At 35.3% G+C, this 18,409-nt stretch overlaps 1 protein-coding gene across 2 annotated transcripts in view; it reads right to left on the bottom strand.

Annotated features, from left to right (window-relative positions):
• The window catches only part of map3k20a (mitogen-activated protein kinase kinase kinase 20a), a 52,314-nt gene that overhangs the window by 20,160 nt on the left and 13,745 nt on the right, over positions 1-18,409 (bottom strand). For both annotated transcript variants that reach the window (XM_051905062.1, XM_051905061.1), the window contains exons 5-11: positions 17,404-17,469; positions 17,270-17,298; positions 17,010-17,147; positions 13,311-13,397; positions 13,144-13,218; positions 10,416-10,522; positions 8,399-8,534 (exon numbers count right to left, since the gene is read on the bottom strand). In XM_051905062.1, the coding sequence (XP_051761022.1) occupies positions 8,399-8,534; positions 10,416-10,522; positions 13,144-13,218; positions 13,311-13,397; positions 17,010-17,147; positions 17,270-17,298; positions 17,404-17,469 (638 nt within the window). The remainder of the gene's footprint in view (positions 1-8,398; positions 8,535-10,415; positions 10,523-13,143; positions 13,219-13,310; positions 13,398-17,009; positions 17,148-17,269; positions 17,299-17,403; positions 17,470-18,409) is intronic.

Here is an 18,409-nt window from a genome sequence, read left to right as displayed (position 1 = left end):
TTGTGGTTACAATTATGCAGAAGAGCAGCGCCTGTGTTTAGGCTGTATTAAGTAAACTGCACATATAAATATTATGTAACAGTGACAAATTCAAATGATTTGTATTTACTCAAAGAAATTTTGTCAGCTTTACTTGAATTTCTTTTGTTCATACAACTAAATTGTTATTTGTACAAAGTACTCAATATAGTTACATGAAACCACTTGACACTACTTTTTTAAGTAAATCCAACAATTCATTTTTGAGTGAAATATCAAAAGCATTGATTAGTGATGTCGATATGACAAAAGTAATCCCAAAATCCACTGTGAAGAGCTCAGTGGGAAGAAAAAAATCCAAGATGGTGGATGAGACGATTGAAATGTTGATTATAAATACATTTTGAAAAAAACCTACGGGAACAGTTTGGTATAATCACAAATGGAGAGTTTTCCAAATCAGTAACTTTCTGATAAATGAGCTCAGAGTACAAATTCAGTCAGAATGAACGAATAAGAATCGTATCACAGCCGAATCACAGCCGTGCTGATATACAGCCATATCGCTCTGCTACGAGTGTGATATTGCTCATTAAGATGACGTTAGTACTGCGTCCAACTAGTTTAAAGCGTTTACCTGTTCAACATTCCCTTCACTGTGCTTCTTTGAATCATGACAAAATTAATATTCAAACATAATGATTTAAAAAGTAAAACGGTTCATTTGGCATTATTACAAAGTGCACTTTTAAAAGTGTACTTAATGAAAGTGCGCTCTCTGTAAGTAGTAGTAGCTAATTATTTTATTAATATTATATTATACTTAGTTTTTTTTTATTTTTTTAAAATATACTATAAAAGTCTTTAACTGAATTAATATCAGTGGTATATCTAGTGAACAGCGCTGTCATTTCTTTCTTTTTTTTTTTACAGGTTTCCTAGGAAAGTGTGAATAAAAGAGGAACAGCTACTTGACTGTAACGCATTTCATTTCTACTGGAAGAAATATTGAAATACTCTTTCTTGCTCATGTTTTTCATTCTCTCTCCCTCTCTTTCTTGATGGTGTGTGAGTTCCTCACAGTCTTCACACTGCTCAAATTGGCCAATCTTAATGTCAGTGAAATGTCAGTTGTTCGTAAGTGCGCGCTGTCCTTGCCACGCTGACATGCTGTTCTCTCTCGCTCTCCTCAGCATGTGGCTATACATCCACTTCATTTGCCATAAATAACATCCATAAGGACCCGGTGGGCGTCAAGCGGCCTCACCTAATACAGCCTTTACAGAGAATCAAAGAAAGTGACTGCTCTAACCTCCACGGCACACGACAGACGACTTATGTCCACTTAAAACTCTTCTTACAAAAACAGCATATTTTCTCCAGCAAATAAATACTGTTCCTGATGGAAAAAAGATTCAAATAGCACATACACACTGTAACTAAATGTGTGCCTTAAGAAGCTATTTCTCATCTGATTTCTAAACAAACTTGAATAAAACCAGTTCATTTTGATATGACCACTTGAGGTGCACTACCAGTGAAATGTGTGGACAAAACAAACTGTGCCTTTCTTTACAAAAACTAAAATGTTCTTTTTGAATGAGTTGAAATGAATATTGAAGTAAAGAGTGTGCTGCATATACTATTTAAAGTTTAAAGTGCTTTTTTGGATATTACCTTTAAAAGGTTAGTTCACCCAAAAATGAAAATTCTGTCATTAATTATTCACCCTCATGTCGTTCCACACCTGTAAGACCTTCGTTCATTTTCGGAACACAAATTAAGATATTTTTTCATAAAATCCAATGGCTCAGTGAGGCCTGCATTCACAGCAAGACAATTAACACTTCCAATGCCCAGAAAGCTACTAAAAACATATTTAAAACAGTTCGTGTGACTACAGTGGTTCAACCTTAATGTTATGAAGCGACGAGAATACTTTTTGTGCGCCAAAAAAACAAAATAACGACTTTATTCAACAATATCTAGTGATGGCCGATTTCAAAACACTGCTTCTTGAAGCTTCGAAGCTTTACGAATCTTTTGTTTCTAATCAGTGGTTCGGAGTGCATATCAAACTGCCTAAGTCACGTGATTTCAGTAAACGAGGCTTCGTTATGTCATAAGTGTTTCGAAATTTCAATGGTTCACCACTGGGGGGCGTGACTTTGGCAGTTTGATACACGCTCAGAACCACTGATTCGAAACAAAAGATTCGTAAAGCTTCAAAGCTTCATGAAGCAGTGTTCTGAAATCACCCATCACTAGATATTGTTGAATAAAGTTGTTATTTTGTTTTTGTTTTTTGTGCACAAAAAGTATTCTCATCGCTTCATAACATTAAGGTTGAACCACTGTAGTCACATGAACTGTTTTAAATATGTCTTTAGTAGCTTTCTGGGCATCTGAAAGTGTTAATTGTCTTGCTGGCAATGCAGGCTTCACTGAGCCATCAGATTTTATGAAAAATATCTTAATTTGTGTTCTGAAGATGAATGAAGGTCTTACGAGTGTGGAACGACATGAGGGTGAGTAATTAATGACAGAATTTTCATTTTTGGGTGAACTAACACTTTAATGTAGTGTGTAATATAGCTGTTTGTGAATGTAAAAGCCATGCAAAGTTTCAAAGATCAAAGTGCAGATAAATGGAGTTTTTGTCTCCTAAAAGAAAGAACCGCCTGAAACGAGTCGTCAGTTATTCCAGTCTCACTTCCTGGTGAACCTATATATGTTTGTAAAAAAATGTCTTCATTGGCTGCTGGTGAACAACATCTACTTTGACTCTCAAACACTGTAGTTGTAGCTGAGACTGGAAGAATTTGGTTTGTGTTGTCGACGTGTTGAGAAGACGCTCTTTTCTGCACTGTTTTTGATTCATTTCAAAAGGATTCGTATAACTGTGTATCAAGTGCTAAGGAAGATCTGGAGCTGAAATTCAGATATGGTAATGGGTGTTTCGTTTCCGACACACACTGTAAACGGTCAACCAATCACAACAGACTAGGCCGTCTGACCAATCAGAGCAGAGAAAGCTCTCGGAAAGGCAGGGTTTAGAGGGACCGGATCCTTGATCGAACTGTTTCAGTCACTGTGAGAAAAGAGCTGATGCTGCAATGGATACTATGAGAAAATTCAAGTGTTTTTTGACCTTGGATGCATGTAAACCTGTTGTAGGAGACTCCAAAAGTAGGATCCTTTATAAAAACAGCATAATTTGGGTACTTTAAAATAATTTTTATTTCCTAATAATTCATAATTGTTTTACGTCAGTTTGTGTTTTGATGAATTTAATTTTTTTCTAAAATCTATGGAAGCTTCAGCCACATAATAAAAAGTAAAAAAGGTAAGTGTGAGTTTATATCTTGCAATTCTGACTTTTTTTTTTTTTTCAGAATTGTGAGATATAAATGCACCAAAAGTGGAAAGCTTCTATAAAACAGTAATTATAAAAAAAAGTATTTTAAAAAAAGGTATGTCCAAACTTTTGACTGGTAGTGTATATTTTTTAGGTTAAAATATATATTTTTTTTACATTTTAAATAAAGATCTATCCTTATTCAGAGCATAATTATTCATCAATTGTACTCAAATTATATCTGACATATTAAGCATATAAATTCATTTTTTATCCACACTATAGGGGTAGGCAAAATAAATGGACAGCCTATTACAATCCTAATCACTGTCATCAGATGAGTCAAACACAGCCAAGCTCAAAGGCATGGTGATCTTGCGCCCCTGTCTATGGGAGCAGGTCTTGGAGGAGATGTGATCGGCCTGTAGCAGAGGAGCTGATGGGAACTCCAGTGGAAACATCTCACCAAACTCCCTCCAGATGGCCTGCAGCTCTCCATCAGCAGCACTGCCGATCTGACACGACACCTCTGAACTCAAGTCCTCCACACTCGACTCAAAAAACAACTCTGAGCTTAACGCTGCGGCCAGAGGAAGAAAGAACTGAGAGAACGAGGAAAGGCAGATGAAAACAGACAGAGAATGTGACAATTAAAATAAATAAAAACACAGATAAAGAAAAAAGGACACAGAAAAAGAAGAAATGAAGGAAATGAAATCAGTTCATAAACTCCAAAAACAGAAACCAGATTTGAAAGAAGAATGATTTTAGAAGGCAATGAATGAAAAGCGTACGATAACACTTTATTTTGATTGTCCACTTTAGACATTCTACTAACTATAAGTGACTGCAACTAGAGAGTGCAGTGTAAATCATTTGTAAAGCCGCAAAGTTCGTATTTTCAAAATGTTATTTGGTACAAAAGAAATTTACACCTGCTATCTACATGTGTAAATGTTGTGTAAAACATTCAAATGTTCTATTTTAGGCAAACTGATGATGACACTGCATTTTGATGCACTATATACCATAATAATATTTCACGAGTTTGTATGCCCTGTCTTTTTTTTTATGTAGTTGAGAGTTGAAAACTGTTCAACTTTTGGTAAAACGCAGCGCTCGTCACTGTCACTTTTTACTAGGGATGTAATGGTTCTCGGTAAAAAATTGAACCGTACTGTTCTCCGCACACGGTTTGGCACGTACTTGCACCGCGGTTCAGACAGACAGACACAGTTAGGCTAATGTATGTTTCTGTCGATGGATACGCATTCTGGCTTCCTCTAAACTTTGTTCAATGCGAGTGCCGTATGCTTGAATATGACCAGCCATTTACAGCGTAATTACCCGGGTGTTGATAGCGCGCGAGCGCAGGTGAGACCTGAACAGCACACGCTGATATCTGTGTTTAAACTAAGCTCATTTAAGCCTTGCCAATTTTAACATTTGAGCACAAGACGCAAAAGAAACTCGCACGCACTGTGAGAAGATTTGCGCACTCATCCGAAGCGTGTGTACAGCGTGCAAATTTTTCCAGTTCTCTTTCAAGTCTTGCGCTTGAATGGACAAATTCACACAAAAATTAACATGCCCGTCTTGGCAAGTATCTTAGCAAACATAGTAGGTCTTAAGTGAACTTAAACACTCGCAAGAACGCATGTGTTCAGCGTCAGTGTACTGTATCCGTACATTAAAGTGACAGCAGCCTAATATTCCTGCTGTCTGTATGTGTTTTTAATATTAATCAAACAACAAAATACAAGGAAATCACTCACTGCTTTTGACTGAATAGCTTTTGTAACTTAATTAATCATTAATAATGATTAATTTTGAATAATGTGACATAAAAAGCATTCATAATCATGCCATTTAAGCTTGTTTTTGTTCCTAATTAGGCTACAATTCCGTACCAGCTGCTACCGAGCAAGCTTGTTAAGTGATGCAAAGTATAAAACGTATTTATTTACAAATCATGCACTTTGGTAAAATGTGTTTTGAGATCCAAACATAATATTATGCAAGGAGACCTGAAAACAAGTCTTTATTAATCCATAATCTGACCCTGTAATAATAACTGTGTATGAAAACGATTAAAAGTGCTTGCTGTTTTACTGCCTCTAGTGTTCATTTCTGTTGGAAACTGCAGTGACATGTACATGTTGGTACGTATTTTGCTTTTTGCAAAAATTTTCCCCACAGGTACATTTATCCATGAGATCAGGTTGTTTACATCTGTAGTCCCCAGGCAGGTAAAACAAAAAAAATGTAGTTGCGAAGTTACTTATAGTCAGTAGAATGTCTAAAGTGGACCATCAAATTAAAGAGTTACCAAGCGTACAGCTGAAGACAAGCAGCCAATGAAAGGATTCCTTTTTTGCAGCACTGGCCTCTTCATGAAATTGTGCTCTAAATACTCATGAAACAACCTAACAACGTTTTTGCTGACATGTTTATTTGTTCAGCGTTTCTGTAGCTTATACAGTAAAGCAGGGCACTAGCAACATCAAGGTCATGGGTTTGAAAAGTAGGGCTGCAACAACTATCCAATAAAATCAATAATAATCGATAATGAAAATCATCGACAACGATTCTCATTATCGATTAGTTGAGTCTGCCCACCGTGCATGGAAGACTTCGGCCAGTCGCGTCAAATTACAGAACTGAATAATGCATTTCTATGGACAAAAATGCATCTAAAAACAGTGAAGGAAACAGATTGAGCAGCTGCGGGAAAGGTACGTGATCAAAACATGAGAATTCTTTATTTTAAGCTTCAAGCTAATGCATTAGCATAATGGCTTGCTCTATCAGGCGCTTTGACAGATGCATGTGCGTCCTCAGTGCAAAACGTTCATTCTATGTCTATATCCTTATCTGTAAATGTTACAAATTCACATGAGCATTTACATTTTACATAAAGGTTCGTCCTGACAGTCGGCATTAAACTTCAAACTTTACTGAATGAGCGCCGGCGCGCGCACCCGCATCAGACGGACGGAACGCAGGAGAGAGGGACACAAATAATATTCAGCACAAAAATATTCATTTTGCTGAAATATCTGTTGTTTAAAGTTACATTTAGATTTAAAAATCGACATGTCATTCAAGTATTTTATGAGAGTAGTAACTGTAAATGGATAACAACATGTAATTGAATATAAATGTAAGACGTTTCTTATAGCCTATTTAGAGGATAAAGAAATGACAGTAAGAGGTGATTGTGTCCAGAGTCAATATATGTGTTCCTGCAAAACATTTATCTTGCCTGTTGCTTAACACTGAGTTTGTGTTTTATTACTATCTTCATTTTTAATGTAGAGTAGAGATTTAAACTATGTTCACTATATACAGTGCTAAAGTTATTAGACATCTGATACCCAATGTATGGTTTGTGCCACAGGTCAGGGCAGTTTTGGTGATTACTCAAATCATTTTTCATGTTTCTGTAATGGTTAATCCACCAGTATGTGTAAGCTCTTTAGTTAAAGCAGTATTTATAAAGCTACAAAATATTTATTGTTGTTATCCATGAATTTTTGATTTTACTGTTTTACAAGAAAGGCGGGAAAAAGTAAAACACTTTATAGTTGTTGTTTTTTTGTTTTTTTTTTGATGCCCAATTACAGTCAATAAGAACAGAGACTGTTATTACATTTTTTTGTTTTTTTTGGATATTATGTGTGAATATTATTTAGAAACTATTTAGTTGTTTCAGTTTGTTTTTTTCCTGGCAATACCATTTTTAGCTTTAAAAAAGTTTTTGATAGATTCTTAAAATATGTGTGTTCTCTCTTTATTATGACAGCTAGTGTAATAAATGAAGCACTGTATGGTTTCATAGCATTCAGTTGACACATTTGTTTGAAGTACACTGGGCAGGACGTGCAATACGTTTTTATTTTTTTGTCAATAAAATAAAAATAAATAAAAATAGGATTTTTATCCGATTATTCAAAAAAATAATCGACCAACTAATCGAGTTAGTTGCAGCCCTAATGAAAAGTGTACCAAATGTAAGCTGATTGGTATAAATGCGTCTGCCAAATGGTTATATAAATGTAAAGGATCTGCTGCGGCTGTAGTCTGTTTTAGTCAGGCAGCGAAACACTGCATGCCGTGATGGACAGGTGAGCTGCAGGTAACGTGAGTGGCTCGTGTTAATGTGAGACCTCTTAAAAGAACAGTTCACTCAAAATGTCTTCATTTACTAAACTGCTGAAAACTGGCACACAACAACTTTTTCTATGTGAAGTGTAGTGTACTGAATGTGCACTTGTAGTGTGCTTCAAATCTTTAAGGTATATTTTTTACTTTCATGACTATGTTTCTTAACACACTTAAGTATACTTTTAAACATTTTAAGGACATTTTAAATCATTATGTTATAATAATCTTTATTCGTGCTTTAAAGAAGTACAGTAGTGACCAAGGGTGATAGGAAAATTGATATTTTCACTCTTTATTCAAATATTATTAACTATTTTGTAAGCATTTTGTGTAGTTGTGCTTGGAGTTGACTGTTTTATTTGTGTTAATAACGCAATAAAACATGCCAAATTGTGCTGACATAATTTTTGGCTAAAAAAAAAAAAATTATGAACACATGCAAAACAAGAGAGACCAATGAAATATTAATAACTGATTATGCTGTTGTCAGTATATGCATTTTCCTGTGAGCTTTTTGTCTTACTATGCTTTTTTTGCATAGAAAAATACAACCTGTAGCTGTATTTTGCCAAATAATTTTGTCAGAAAAATACCCTAACCAAGTTCATCATTTTGTTATTCCCTTATATTTAAAATATTTAAAAAATATAAAATATTATTTCCTCATATTTTGATGGTTTAATCGAACTTGTAGGATCAAAAAAAAAAAAAATAATATCCCCTCTAAACATCACTTTTGGCCACTACTGTAAACTGAATATTCTTCTTTTTATGGTCTACTAATGAAACAAAAGACCTGGAAAAACATGAGAGTAAATGATGACAGACAACTGGCTTTAAACCATTGCTTTCAGTTAGAGCGATGAGTCGAGGTCCTCAGAGAGAGAGACTCACCGGTGTGTTGGACTGCTCGATGAGTTTTCTCTCCCACATCTTTAACCGTCTCTCTCTTTCTTTCAGCGCTTGTTCTTTGGTGCTCAGATCTCTCTCCAACCGCTTCAGACGCTCTAGAGTCGCCTCAATCTCACACCTGCTCACACAATACACAACAGATTCATCAACACGATATCCCTATTCATAAACATATCAATATTCATAAACAAGTGATTAGCCAATGAGAACATACCTAAATATTTACTGCATGATGTGTCATACATTGATGTACTAATATAAAAATATTTATGGAGATGTAAATGATTATATTTAAGATTAGATTTTAAAAAAGTTTTTTTTTTTGAACATTTAAACATTACAAATTGCTTTCCATTTTGACACATTTTATACTCACAAACACACTTTTGGATTACATCGACAATTTATGGAAGTTTGTTTCCGCAACTATTTTTCCGTAAATAATCTTTTTTCTCAAAATTCTGACTTTTTTCTTGCAAATGTGAGTTTATATCACGCAATTCAGAAAAAAAATGTCAGAATTGTGAGATAAAAAGTCACAATTACCTTTTTTATTTTTTATTCAGTGGCAAAAACAAGCTTCCATAACAATTTAACAACATAATTATAAATTTCACTGGACTTTGGGGCCAAAACAACAGAGATTTATTTATTTTATTTTTTTAATATTTGTTAAAAGAAAAATATAATTATTTTAATACTAATAAAAATATTATTGTTTTAACATTTTAATATTACTAATATGTACTACTTTAATATTTAATATTACGTACTGCTTTCAATTTTGACAAATTTTATACCCAGTCACACTACAGTGGCAATTTAACAACATTAATAAAATTTCACTGGACTCTGGGGCCAAAATATCACACACACACACACAAAAATGTTTGTATGAAAAAATATTGTTTAAATAATAATAAAAATATTATCTTTTGCTTTCAATTTAGATAAACTGTATATCCACAGCCACACTTTTGGATTGCATTGACAATTTAACAACATCATGACTTTGGGGCCAAAACAAAAGAAAAAACCTCTTCAAAATTGTTCAAAGATATATATATATATATATATATATATATATATATATAAACACTTCTTCAAATTTGCTGTTCTAAGACAAGACCCAGTGTCCATGGTGTCACCCAGATCATGCCTCTTTAAAAATAATCAGAATAATCTTCAATAATCAGTTATTGAACTATTTTCTGTGTTCAAATGCATTATATACAAAGAAATGTATGAAATGAATGTTGTCTTTATTCCCTAGACAGAATAAATGCTGCCAAAAGTAAGGCATTTTCTAAGCTGGCAGGCAACATTTAGTGCAGAATCACCCACTGGTGTTTCTTTAATTCTAGGTGAGTACAGTCAAGCCTGAGTCACTGTTAATGTGTAATACCTGACTTATCCAGCAGAGGGAGCTACACATTGTCTTCAGACAACAGTTATTTATAAATGGACAGAAGTTGGAACTTACGTCCTCAAACACCTCCCATCAGGGCCCGTCCCGTTAAGCTCCACCCCTAAAGCCCTGCTTGCCCAACTTCAACCCCACACTTCCTGTGTGACTGATTTCCCTGTCTGTCTCTTTCTAATAAATGCTATTGGAATTTCACAATCATATGTGTCCTAAAGTTCCCCTTTTTGACACGTCACATTTCTTTTCTTCATTTGTTGTTCCTCTATTTAGCTGTAGGGAGGGACGAGAACCACCCGTCCCTGTAACCTGGCCCAATTCCAGAGGGTCTTAATATAGCATCAAACACCCAGAACTTTCTAGACCACCAGTACACAGTGTGTGTGAAGGGACTCACATGGTAGTTTGTTAATCATATTACATTTCAAGCACCACTTTGATTGCTCAATTAAAATTTATAGCATTTAAACTCCAGCTTTTAAATCAAAACGGGTTGCATTTTTTATAGTGTGAGTTAGACAGGTTATGGTGTATAGGCAGGTCAATGATATTGTAATCATTAGCGTGTTACTGTACCTCCACTCTGCTTTATTGTGCAGGAAGGTGTTGCACTCCTCAGGTAACTGACTGTCGTTCCACATGGACTCCAGCGTGGACAGGATGTCTTTGAACACTGGCCTGTCCTACAACACAATCACATCTGCATTAGAACATCAGCATTTGCAACACACACTTTCTGAAACACTGAACTCTTCGAAACGACTGTAAATATGTTATACACTGATGATTGGTATACGTGACCAATTAAACATACTCAAATTCTGACCTGATCAATAAACAGCACTACACCAGTATCTCACAAACACTCCCTAGTGAACCCAGGTGAAAAAAGTGCACTAAAATACACTTTATTTTTTTGCAGTACACTTAGTTAGTAAACTTAAAGTGCTCTATTTTCACGCACTAATTTTGTACTTAATATACTAAAAATTATTCTTTAGTACTTAAGATAATCTTAAGAACATCTCAGTGTGACACCATGAATATGATCTAAAATGTGCTTTTAACATACTATCTCTGTATTAAAAAAATTTATTTAGTTACCACTTGTAGTACACTTGAACCCATCTTTCATACACTTTTAAATATACTTATCAGACATAGAAAATAGACTTATGAATTATTTAATATATTAATAATAATATATAATAAATATATACAAAATGTGTTTATAATGTATTGCTCACATATTTTTATACATTAAATAATTCATTTCAAATGTATTGTAACTATTTTAATATTCCCTTTATACTGTATGATGTAGTTAAGTATATGTTAATGGTGTTTTACTTGCAATTAATTCATTTCTGCCGTATTTTTGATGAAAATCCATTAAAATAGAACTTAATGATGTGAACTTAAAGTGTTAGTGCACATTAGTGCATTTATATTAAGTGTACTTAAGTACCACAGTTGGGAAAATGTACTTATAACTAGTACATTAGTAATATATTTTTAATAAAATCAATTTAATTTAAACTTAGGATTACTATATAAAAGAACTAAAGCATTCAAAGCACACTTTTAAGAAATACACTAATAAAACTGTATATTTTTGCAGTAGAACACTTTATTTCAATGCACTAAAAATAAATGTAAGTATTAGTGGTATTTAGTATACTTTAAGCGCACTGAAGTACTACTGAAGTAGAAATATACTTTTAATTATTATTTATAGTGTATTTTCTTAGTGTATTCAATTATACTTTATTTTTACCTGGATAAAAAGACTTCAGCATCCTTTTAAAAAGAGTAATTAATAAGGAAATAATATGCTTAAAAAAAGAATATACTTAAGTGTGAACTGAATGTAATATTTTTGGACACTTCATTGTAAATAAATTGCAATTAAATTTTAAATTATATTAAAAGCAACTTTGTAGTGTTTTTGACCCTCTTAAGTAGGACTTAAGTACATTTTTATATGCAATTTCATAATTACTTCTATTGTCTTTGAAATATGGTTAAAGTTACTGCTGAATGTATGACATGCATTTATGGTCAACTAAAATATACTTTAATGCCATTTCTATATTGAAGCTTGTATGTCATGTATTTAAATATATTTGTAATTACATATTTGTAATGATGAAGTTTAGTAATTTTAAAATATATTAACTGAAATATCTAATAACAGACTACAGTTAAAATTTTAATTTACATGTGCTTTAGTATGTTAGTCGACACGTCAAAATAAGTGTACTTCTTTAAAGCACAACAAAAGATTATTAAAACAATGCTTTTGTACTTTAAAGTAAAACTTTTAATTTGACATTATTACAAAGTGAATTTAAAAGTGTACTTAAGTGTGTTAGGAAAGAGTCTCTCTTTAAGTACACTTGAATGATTTTTTATTTCATTATTAACTATCTGCAAGTACAGTTTCTTTAAAATGCACTTTTAGGATTTTGAAGTACACTACAAGTGCACATTCAATACAATCAAGTGCACATCTTTTTCACAAGGGCTTGAAAGGTTGAAACGGTTGATAAAAGCAGCAGGCTGTGTGACACATTAACAGCTTTTTCAGTTAAATGTTTTGGGTTTTCATCAGTTTAATGCACTGAAGAAACGTCCATATGACACTTATCAGAGTTTAACAACAGATGTGTAGCTCAACTTGCAATCTGAGTGTTTTTGAGTGTTATGATACTGTTTTCTGGCACGCCCGCACTCTGTGAGTGATAGGCGGACGTCAGCGCCAGCGAACATGAATTTATGAAGCTCACTTAAATGAGTGTGAGCGCTCAGAGGAGAGGTGTGACCTGACAGAGTGAAACTGAGAGGGGGAAAAAACAAACCCTGACATGATGCAGATGAAATAAACTTTGATTGGATGAATTAAAAATGTCAGGATAAGAGACAGTCATATATTAATAAAGACAGTGTTTATTAATGTCCTGACCAAACAGCATGTCTTATCTATTATTCATGCATTCAGGCATTGCACTTTACAAATCTTCTTAAGCACTGCATAATTGCTGTATACTGCAACATATTGCTAATGCTCTGCAATGTATGTAATTATCTAAAGCTCTACTGTATGTTTGTTATGCAATATCAAGACCATACCAGTTTATACTGTATTTGTAATAAGATCAGGATAATCATACTGTAAAAGAGTTGATCCATCTGTCTCATGCCGTCCCAAACCTGTTTGACTGGGTTTGCTTTAGTCTGTGGTCGTGATCTACTTTATGACCTCATTTACATATTGTGGTAAACATGCATGTTTTTAACTTACTTTTGGTTCTGTCACCCAGCAGCTTCTCATCAGACAGGCGAAACTGGCTGGGCAGCAACTGGGAATTGTCAACCTCTGCAAAAAACACATGAAACATGTCAAAAACCACACATCAAACTGCTGAACACACATCATCCGTGACACAGCCAATCAGAATCTGCCATCACCTCGTTCTTCTCCACCACCAGCCAGGCCACCTGCAGCCCCTCCAGACCTTTGAAGGGAATTTCACGCGTCAACATCTCCCACAGGACCTGAAAGAAACATACTTATAATTCACAGCTATATGAAAAAGAGAACTATATGTGCCAACAAACCCAGTGAATCCACCAACTGACCAAAAATACTCTAATTTTTTACAGCCAAATTTATTAGTTTTTCTCAAATTATACTGTATTTGATTCAAAACTTAAATATTGATAAAATATTTATTTTCCCAAACACAAAACAATTTGATTATCTATTATAAACATCATAATTCCAAAAGACCATAACCTCATGTTGTCAATTAAGTTTCATTCATAATTTTTCCCCTTTAAACCAGTAATATAACAAGCCTATAAGCAAGCTTAATTGTTATATGGCAGTTTGACAGTCTACACAAAACTTTTCTGTTTTCTGAGGTAAAATGAAATGATTTTGTTTTCCACTTTTAAAGTGTACAAAAAAAACTAAACTAGTTTTTTAATGTTCACTAGCAGCAGCAATATTATATAGTCAAGTAGTCTCGCACATCCGTATTTTAGATAAACTGAACAAAACAGATTCAAACCAGATGATTTTCAATTGAACAAATATAAGAATGCACTTTAAAATATAGCTGCGAGCAGCAATTATCGAGGTACAAACCCTTTAAGGCCTTTAAACACATACAGTATCTCACATAGGTGAGTACACCCCTCACATTTCAGTAACTATTTTAGTATATCCTCTCAAGGGACAATACTATAGAAATGAAACTTGGATATATTTTACAGTAGTCAATGTGCTGCTTGTAGAGCAGTATAAATTTACTGTCCTCTGAAAATAACTTAACATACAGCCATTATTGTCTAAATAGCTGGCAACAAATGTGAGTACACCCTAAGTGATGACAGCTCTACATCTTTTAACCATGAAAAGCCACATGTCCTATTCATCATGTTCATGTTTTTGTCTGCTTGACAGGACCATATAAATGTGTGGATCTTGTATTAGAGCAGTTAAAATTTGGTGCTTTGAGTACAATTCTCTTATACTGATCACTGGATGTTCAACATGGCACCTCATGGCAAAGAACTCTCTGAGGATTTGAGAATTAGAATTGTTCCTCTCCACAAAGATGGCCTAGGCTATAAGAAGATCGGAAACACCATGAAACTGAGTTACAGTACAGTGGCCAGGGTCATAGAGAGAGGTTTTCCACTCAGAACAGGCCAAAGAAGTTGAATCAAAGAAGTTGAGACCTTGTGCTGTGCGTCACTTGCAGAAGCTGGCTTCAAAAAACAGATGCATGAGTGCTGCCAGCATTGCTTTAGAGGTTGCAGAAGCGGAAGGTCAGCTTGTCAGTGCTCAGACCATAGGCCGCACACTGCAACAAGTCGGTTTGCATGGACGTCGTCCCAGAAGGAAGCCTCTTCTGAAGCTGGCTCACAAGAAAGCCCACAGTTTGCTGAAGACAACCTGTCCAAGAGCATGAATTATTGGAAACATGTCCTGTGGTCTGATAAAACTAAGATAAACTTGTTTGACTCAGATGGTGTCCAGCATGTGTGGCGACGCCCTGGTGAGGAGTACCAAGAAAATTGTGTCTTGCCTACAGTCAAGCATGGACTATGATGTGGTAGCGTGGTGGTAGCATCATAGTCTGAGGCTGCATGATTGCTGCTGGGACTGATGAACTGCACTTCATTGAGGGAAACATGGATTCCAACATGTACTGAAGCAGAACATGATACCATCCCTTCAGAAACTGGGCCGAACGGCAGTTTTCCAACATGATAATGACCCCAAACACACTGCCAAGATGACAACTGCCTTGCTGAGGAAGCTGAAGGTGAAGGTGACGGAGTGGCCAAGTATGTCTCCAGACCAGAACCCTATTGAGCACCTGTGGGACATCCTCAAGCGGAAGGTGGAGAAGCACCATGTGTCTAACATCCAGCAGCTCCGTGATGTCTTTATGGAGAAGTGGAAGAGGATCCCAGCAACAACCTGTGCAGCTCTGGTGAATTCCATGCCCAGGAGGATTAAGGCAGTGCTAGATAACAATGGTGCTCACACAAAATATTGACACTTTGGTCACAGTTTTGACATATTCACTTAAGGTGTGCTCACTTTTGTTGCCAGTTATTTAGACAATAATGGCTGTATGTTGAGTTATTTTTAGAGAACAGTAAATCTGTACTGCTATACAAGCTGCACATTGACTACTCTAAAGTATATCCAATTTTCATTTCTATAGTATTGTCCCTTGAGAAGATATACTAAAATGGTTGCTGAAATGTGAGGGGTGTACTCACTTTTGTGAGATACTGTATGTAAAAATGTATTATGTTTTATTTAGCAATCCTGTAACCACCTAGATCATAGATTGAAAAGACCGTTTACAGCCAATACAGACAATTTACTAAGGAAATATATGTTTTTTAAAGCTTTTTAACAGTAATAGCGCCACCTATAGTCCAATCTCCATAAAAGTTTGCATGCTTGTTTAGTACTCACCTAATTTTGTGAAGTTTAGAGTTTTTGTTTAGGATTTTGGGTATATTTTTGGGTTTTATTAAGGTTGAGCGAAAAACCTATAGGACTACTTTGCAAAAGTAGGTTTTTTTTTAAATAATCACAGATATTTCACAAACGATTTGATTGACAGTAGTGGTTCTTGAGGCCAAGTTGTTCAGAATGAAGAGATCTAACATACGATATCAATATTGCGTGTATGTGTGAAACATTGCATAATATACAATTGTTTACGAACTCGTAAAAACGCGATATTGCCCCCCGGTGGCAGATTTCTTTTAAATTTTTCATAGACCTCTAAAGCCATGAGTCGAACATGCCTACCAAGTTTTGTTCCAATAGGTCTTTGTTAACCTTGTCTAACAGGTGCTCAAATTTCATTGGCGATGGCGGCCATGTTTTTCAAGATATGCCAATGTCCTCACAAAACATCATGGAATCTTGGACAAAGACACAGCATGTCAATTTCCAAGTCAATCGGACAAACAATTGTTTTTTCATGTTTTAGCGCCACCAAGTGGTCAATCGTGGTGATTTTTTACTGTGACCTCAGATAGAGCTCTTACATATATGGTCAGAGTTTGGTGCCAATATCTCATTCCGTTCGAGAGTTTTAGTAAAAGTGGCTCAGTGTACGTCGAACATTTTGGCGTCCCTTTATGACCGTGAATTGAAATTTCAACTTTTTTTTGATAATTGTTGATATTCAGAATCTAGAGAATATTCCTGCACTGGTTTGGTTCTGATCGGGCAAAAAAACTAGTACTAGTTCGCAAAAGTAATCAGAGATAATACATTTTGTCCGTCTTGAGCCAAGGATTCCAATGGTATAAGACAAATGGTCTAGGAATTATGAGCGATTTCATACTTTTGATCACTGTAGTACGCCCTATTGGCCATTTGGGGTGATATCAAGTCAATCTCTCTCCAAATTGAGACCTAGCATCTGGCCAAGTTTCAAGTCTTTAGGCCTTACGGTTTGGTCTGCATGATCAGTTTTACGGTAGAAGAATAATGATAAAAATCCTTACAATAAGAATAAGGTTTCAGCGTTTTGCACTTGAACCCCTAATGGATGACACAGCCTTTTCACTTTTTTCAGTACAAGTAGCTAGAAGCACCAGCGTTCACGTTCACACACTCACCACTCCGTAAGAGTATGTGTCACAGGTCTCAGACACAGGAAAGCTCTGGATGACTTCAGGGGCCATCCAGGGAAATGTGCCCACCAGAGACATGTGGGTGGTGTGAGAGTGAAACTTGGATGCCCCAAAATCACAAATCTGAGGAAATGAAGAGTCCAATTAATCAACAGACTTTGCAATAAGGGTTGCCATTTTTCATGCAGAACTAATAAAATATAGAGAACTTGTGTCTGTATGTATGAATAGACATCATCATGTACCTTGGGTACTGAATCTGCAGTCAACACAACTGAAAAGAAACACAAGATCTTCAGGTTATAGAAACAGACAGTATTCAAGCACTCCTGAACTCAAATAAATATATACAGAGCCTTTATTTAACAAGGTTACAAACCATTTCTGGACTTGAGGTCTCTGTGAATGACTGTAAACGGGGCCTCAGCGTGCAGATAGTGCATGCCTATGAGAGAAAACACAACATACAAAGATGAATTGTGAAAGACTAGAATTTGATTTTGTTATTAGTCATTATTACACTGGAATATTTGAGTTAAAATAACAGCATCTGTTGCTTCTCCTTTGTCTCTGTGAGCATAAACAAACAGGAAATGTGTTTACAGTACTGCGATTACAATAAAGACCTAGAAGGCATGTGGGCCTGAGGGGTTCATCGCAGAAATGTAAAAAGCTTACAGTTTTGTTAAAGTGCTTACACTGCCGGTCAAATGTTTGGAATAATTAAAGTCCCCCAGTAGGCAACAATTTTATCCCTTAAAACTAATCTTTAATCACCAAAATGACATATTTAAATGTTTTTTCCTGTGAAAAAAAAAAAAAACTTCATGCCTTAAAATAGCTTGAATGTAACTCTACACCCTTGCCTAATTTAAAATACGCAGACCAATTAATATGCAAATTAGCCCCGCCTCTACTTGCTCACGCCAGCTCAAAGATCCACTCGGTCAACTTACTGGCGTAAACGCTGCACAATGGTATCGCTCTTTACAACATCAGACACATAACGGTAATTAATATTAGCCTTTTGCTTGACTATGTTATCAAACAGCTAATAATGTGTTGCTAATGTTACACAAACCATGTTCCTGTTCGCCATGTCAGAGTCAGACAGCTGCCTTCTAACAATCAGTATCCTTACAGACGCTTTGAACAACTCAGAATGTCAGCGGAGAAAGGCATAAAGTTCATCATACACCCACTATAATCTACCTGATTGTTCATATCAACAGACAAATATACCGGGATAACCTGGCTTCTCCCTGCTAGTTCACTGATAATGATATGCTAAAGCCCGCTGGCACATTGATGTGATTGGTTACAAGGTAGTTTGTGACGTCACAGACACCAGTGATGTTTGCATCAAATTACAGGAATAAATTAGT

The sequence above is a fragment of the Ctenopharyngodon idella genome, chromosome 9 (assembly GCF_019924925.1).
Source record: "Ctenopharyngodon idella isolate HZGC_01 chromosome 9, HZGC01, whole genome shotgun sequence".
Taxonomy (NCBI): Eukaryota; Metazoa; Chordata; class Actinopteri; order Cypriniformes; family Xenocyprididae; genus Ctenopharyngodon; species Ctenopharyngodon idella.
This window is presented reverse-complemented; position numbering and strand designations above follow the sequence as displayed.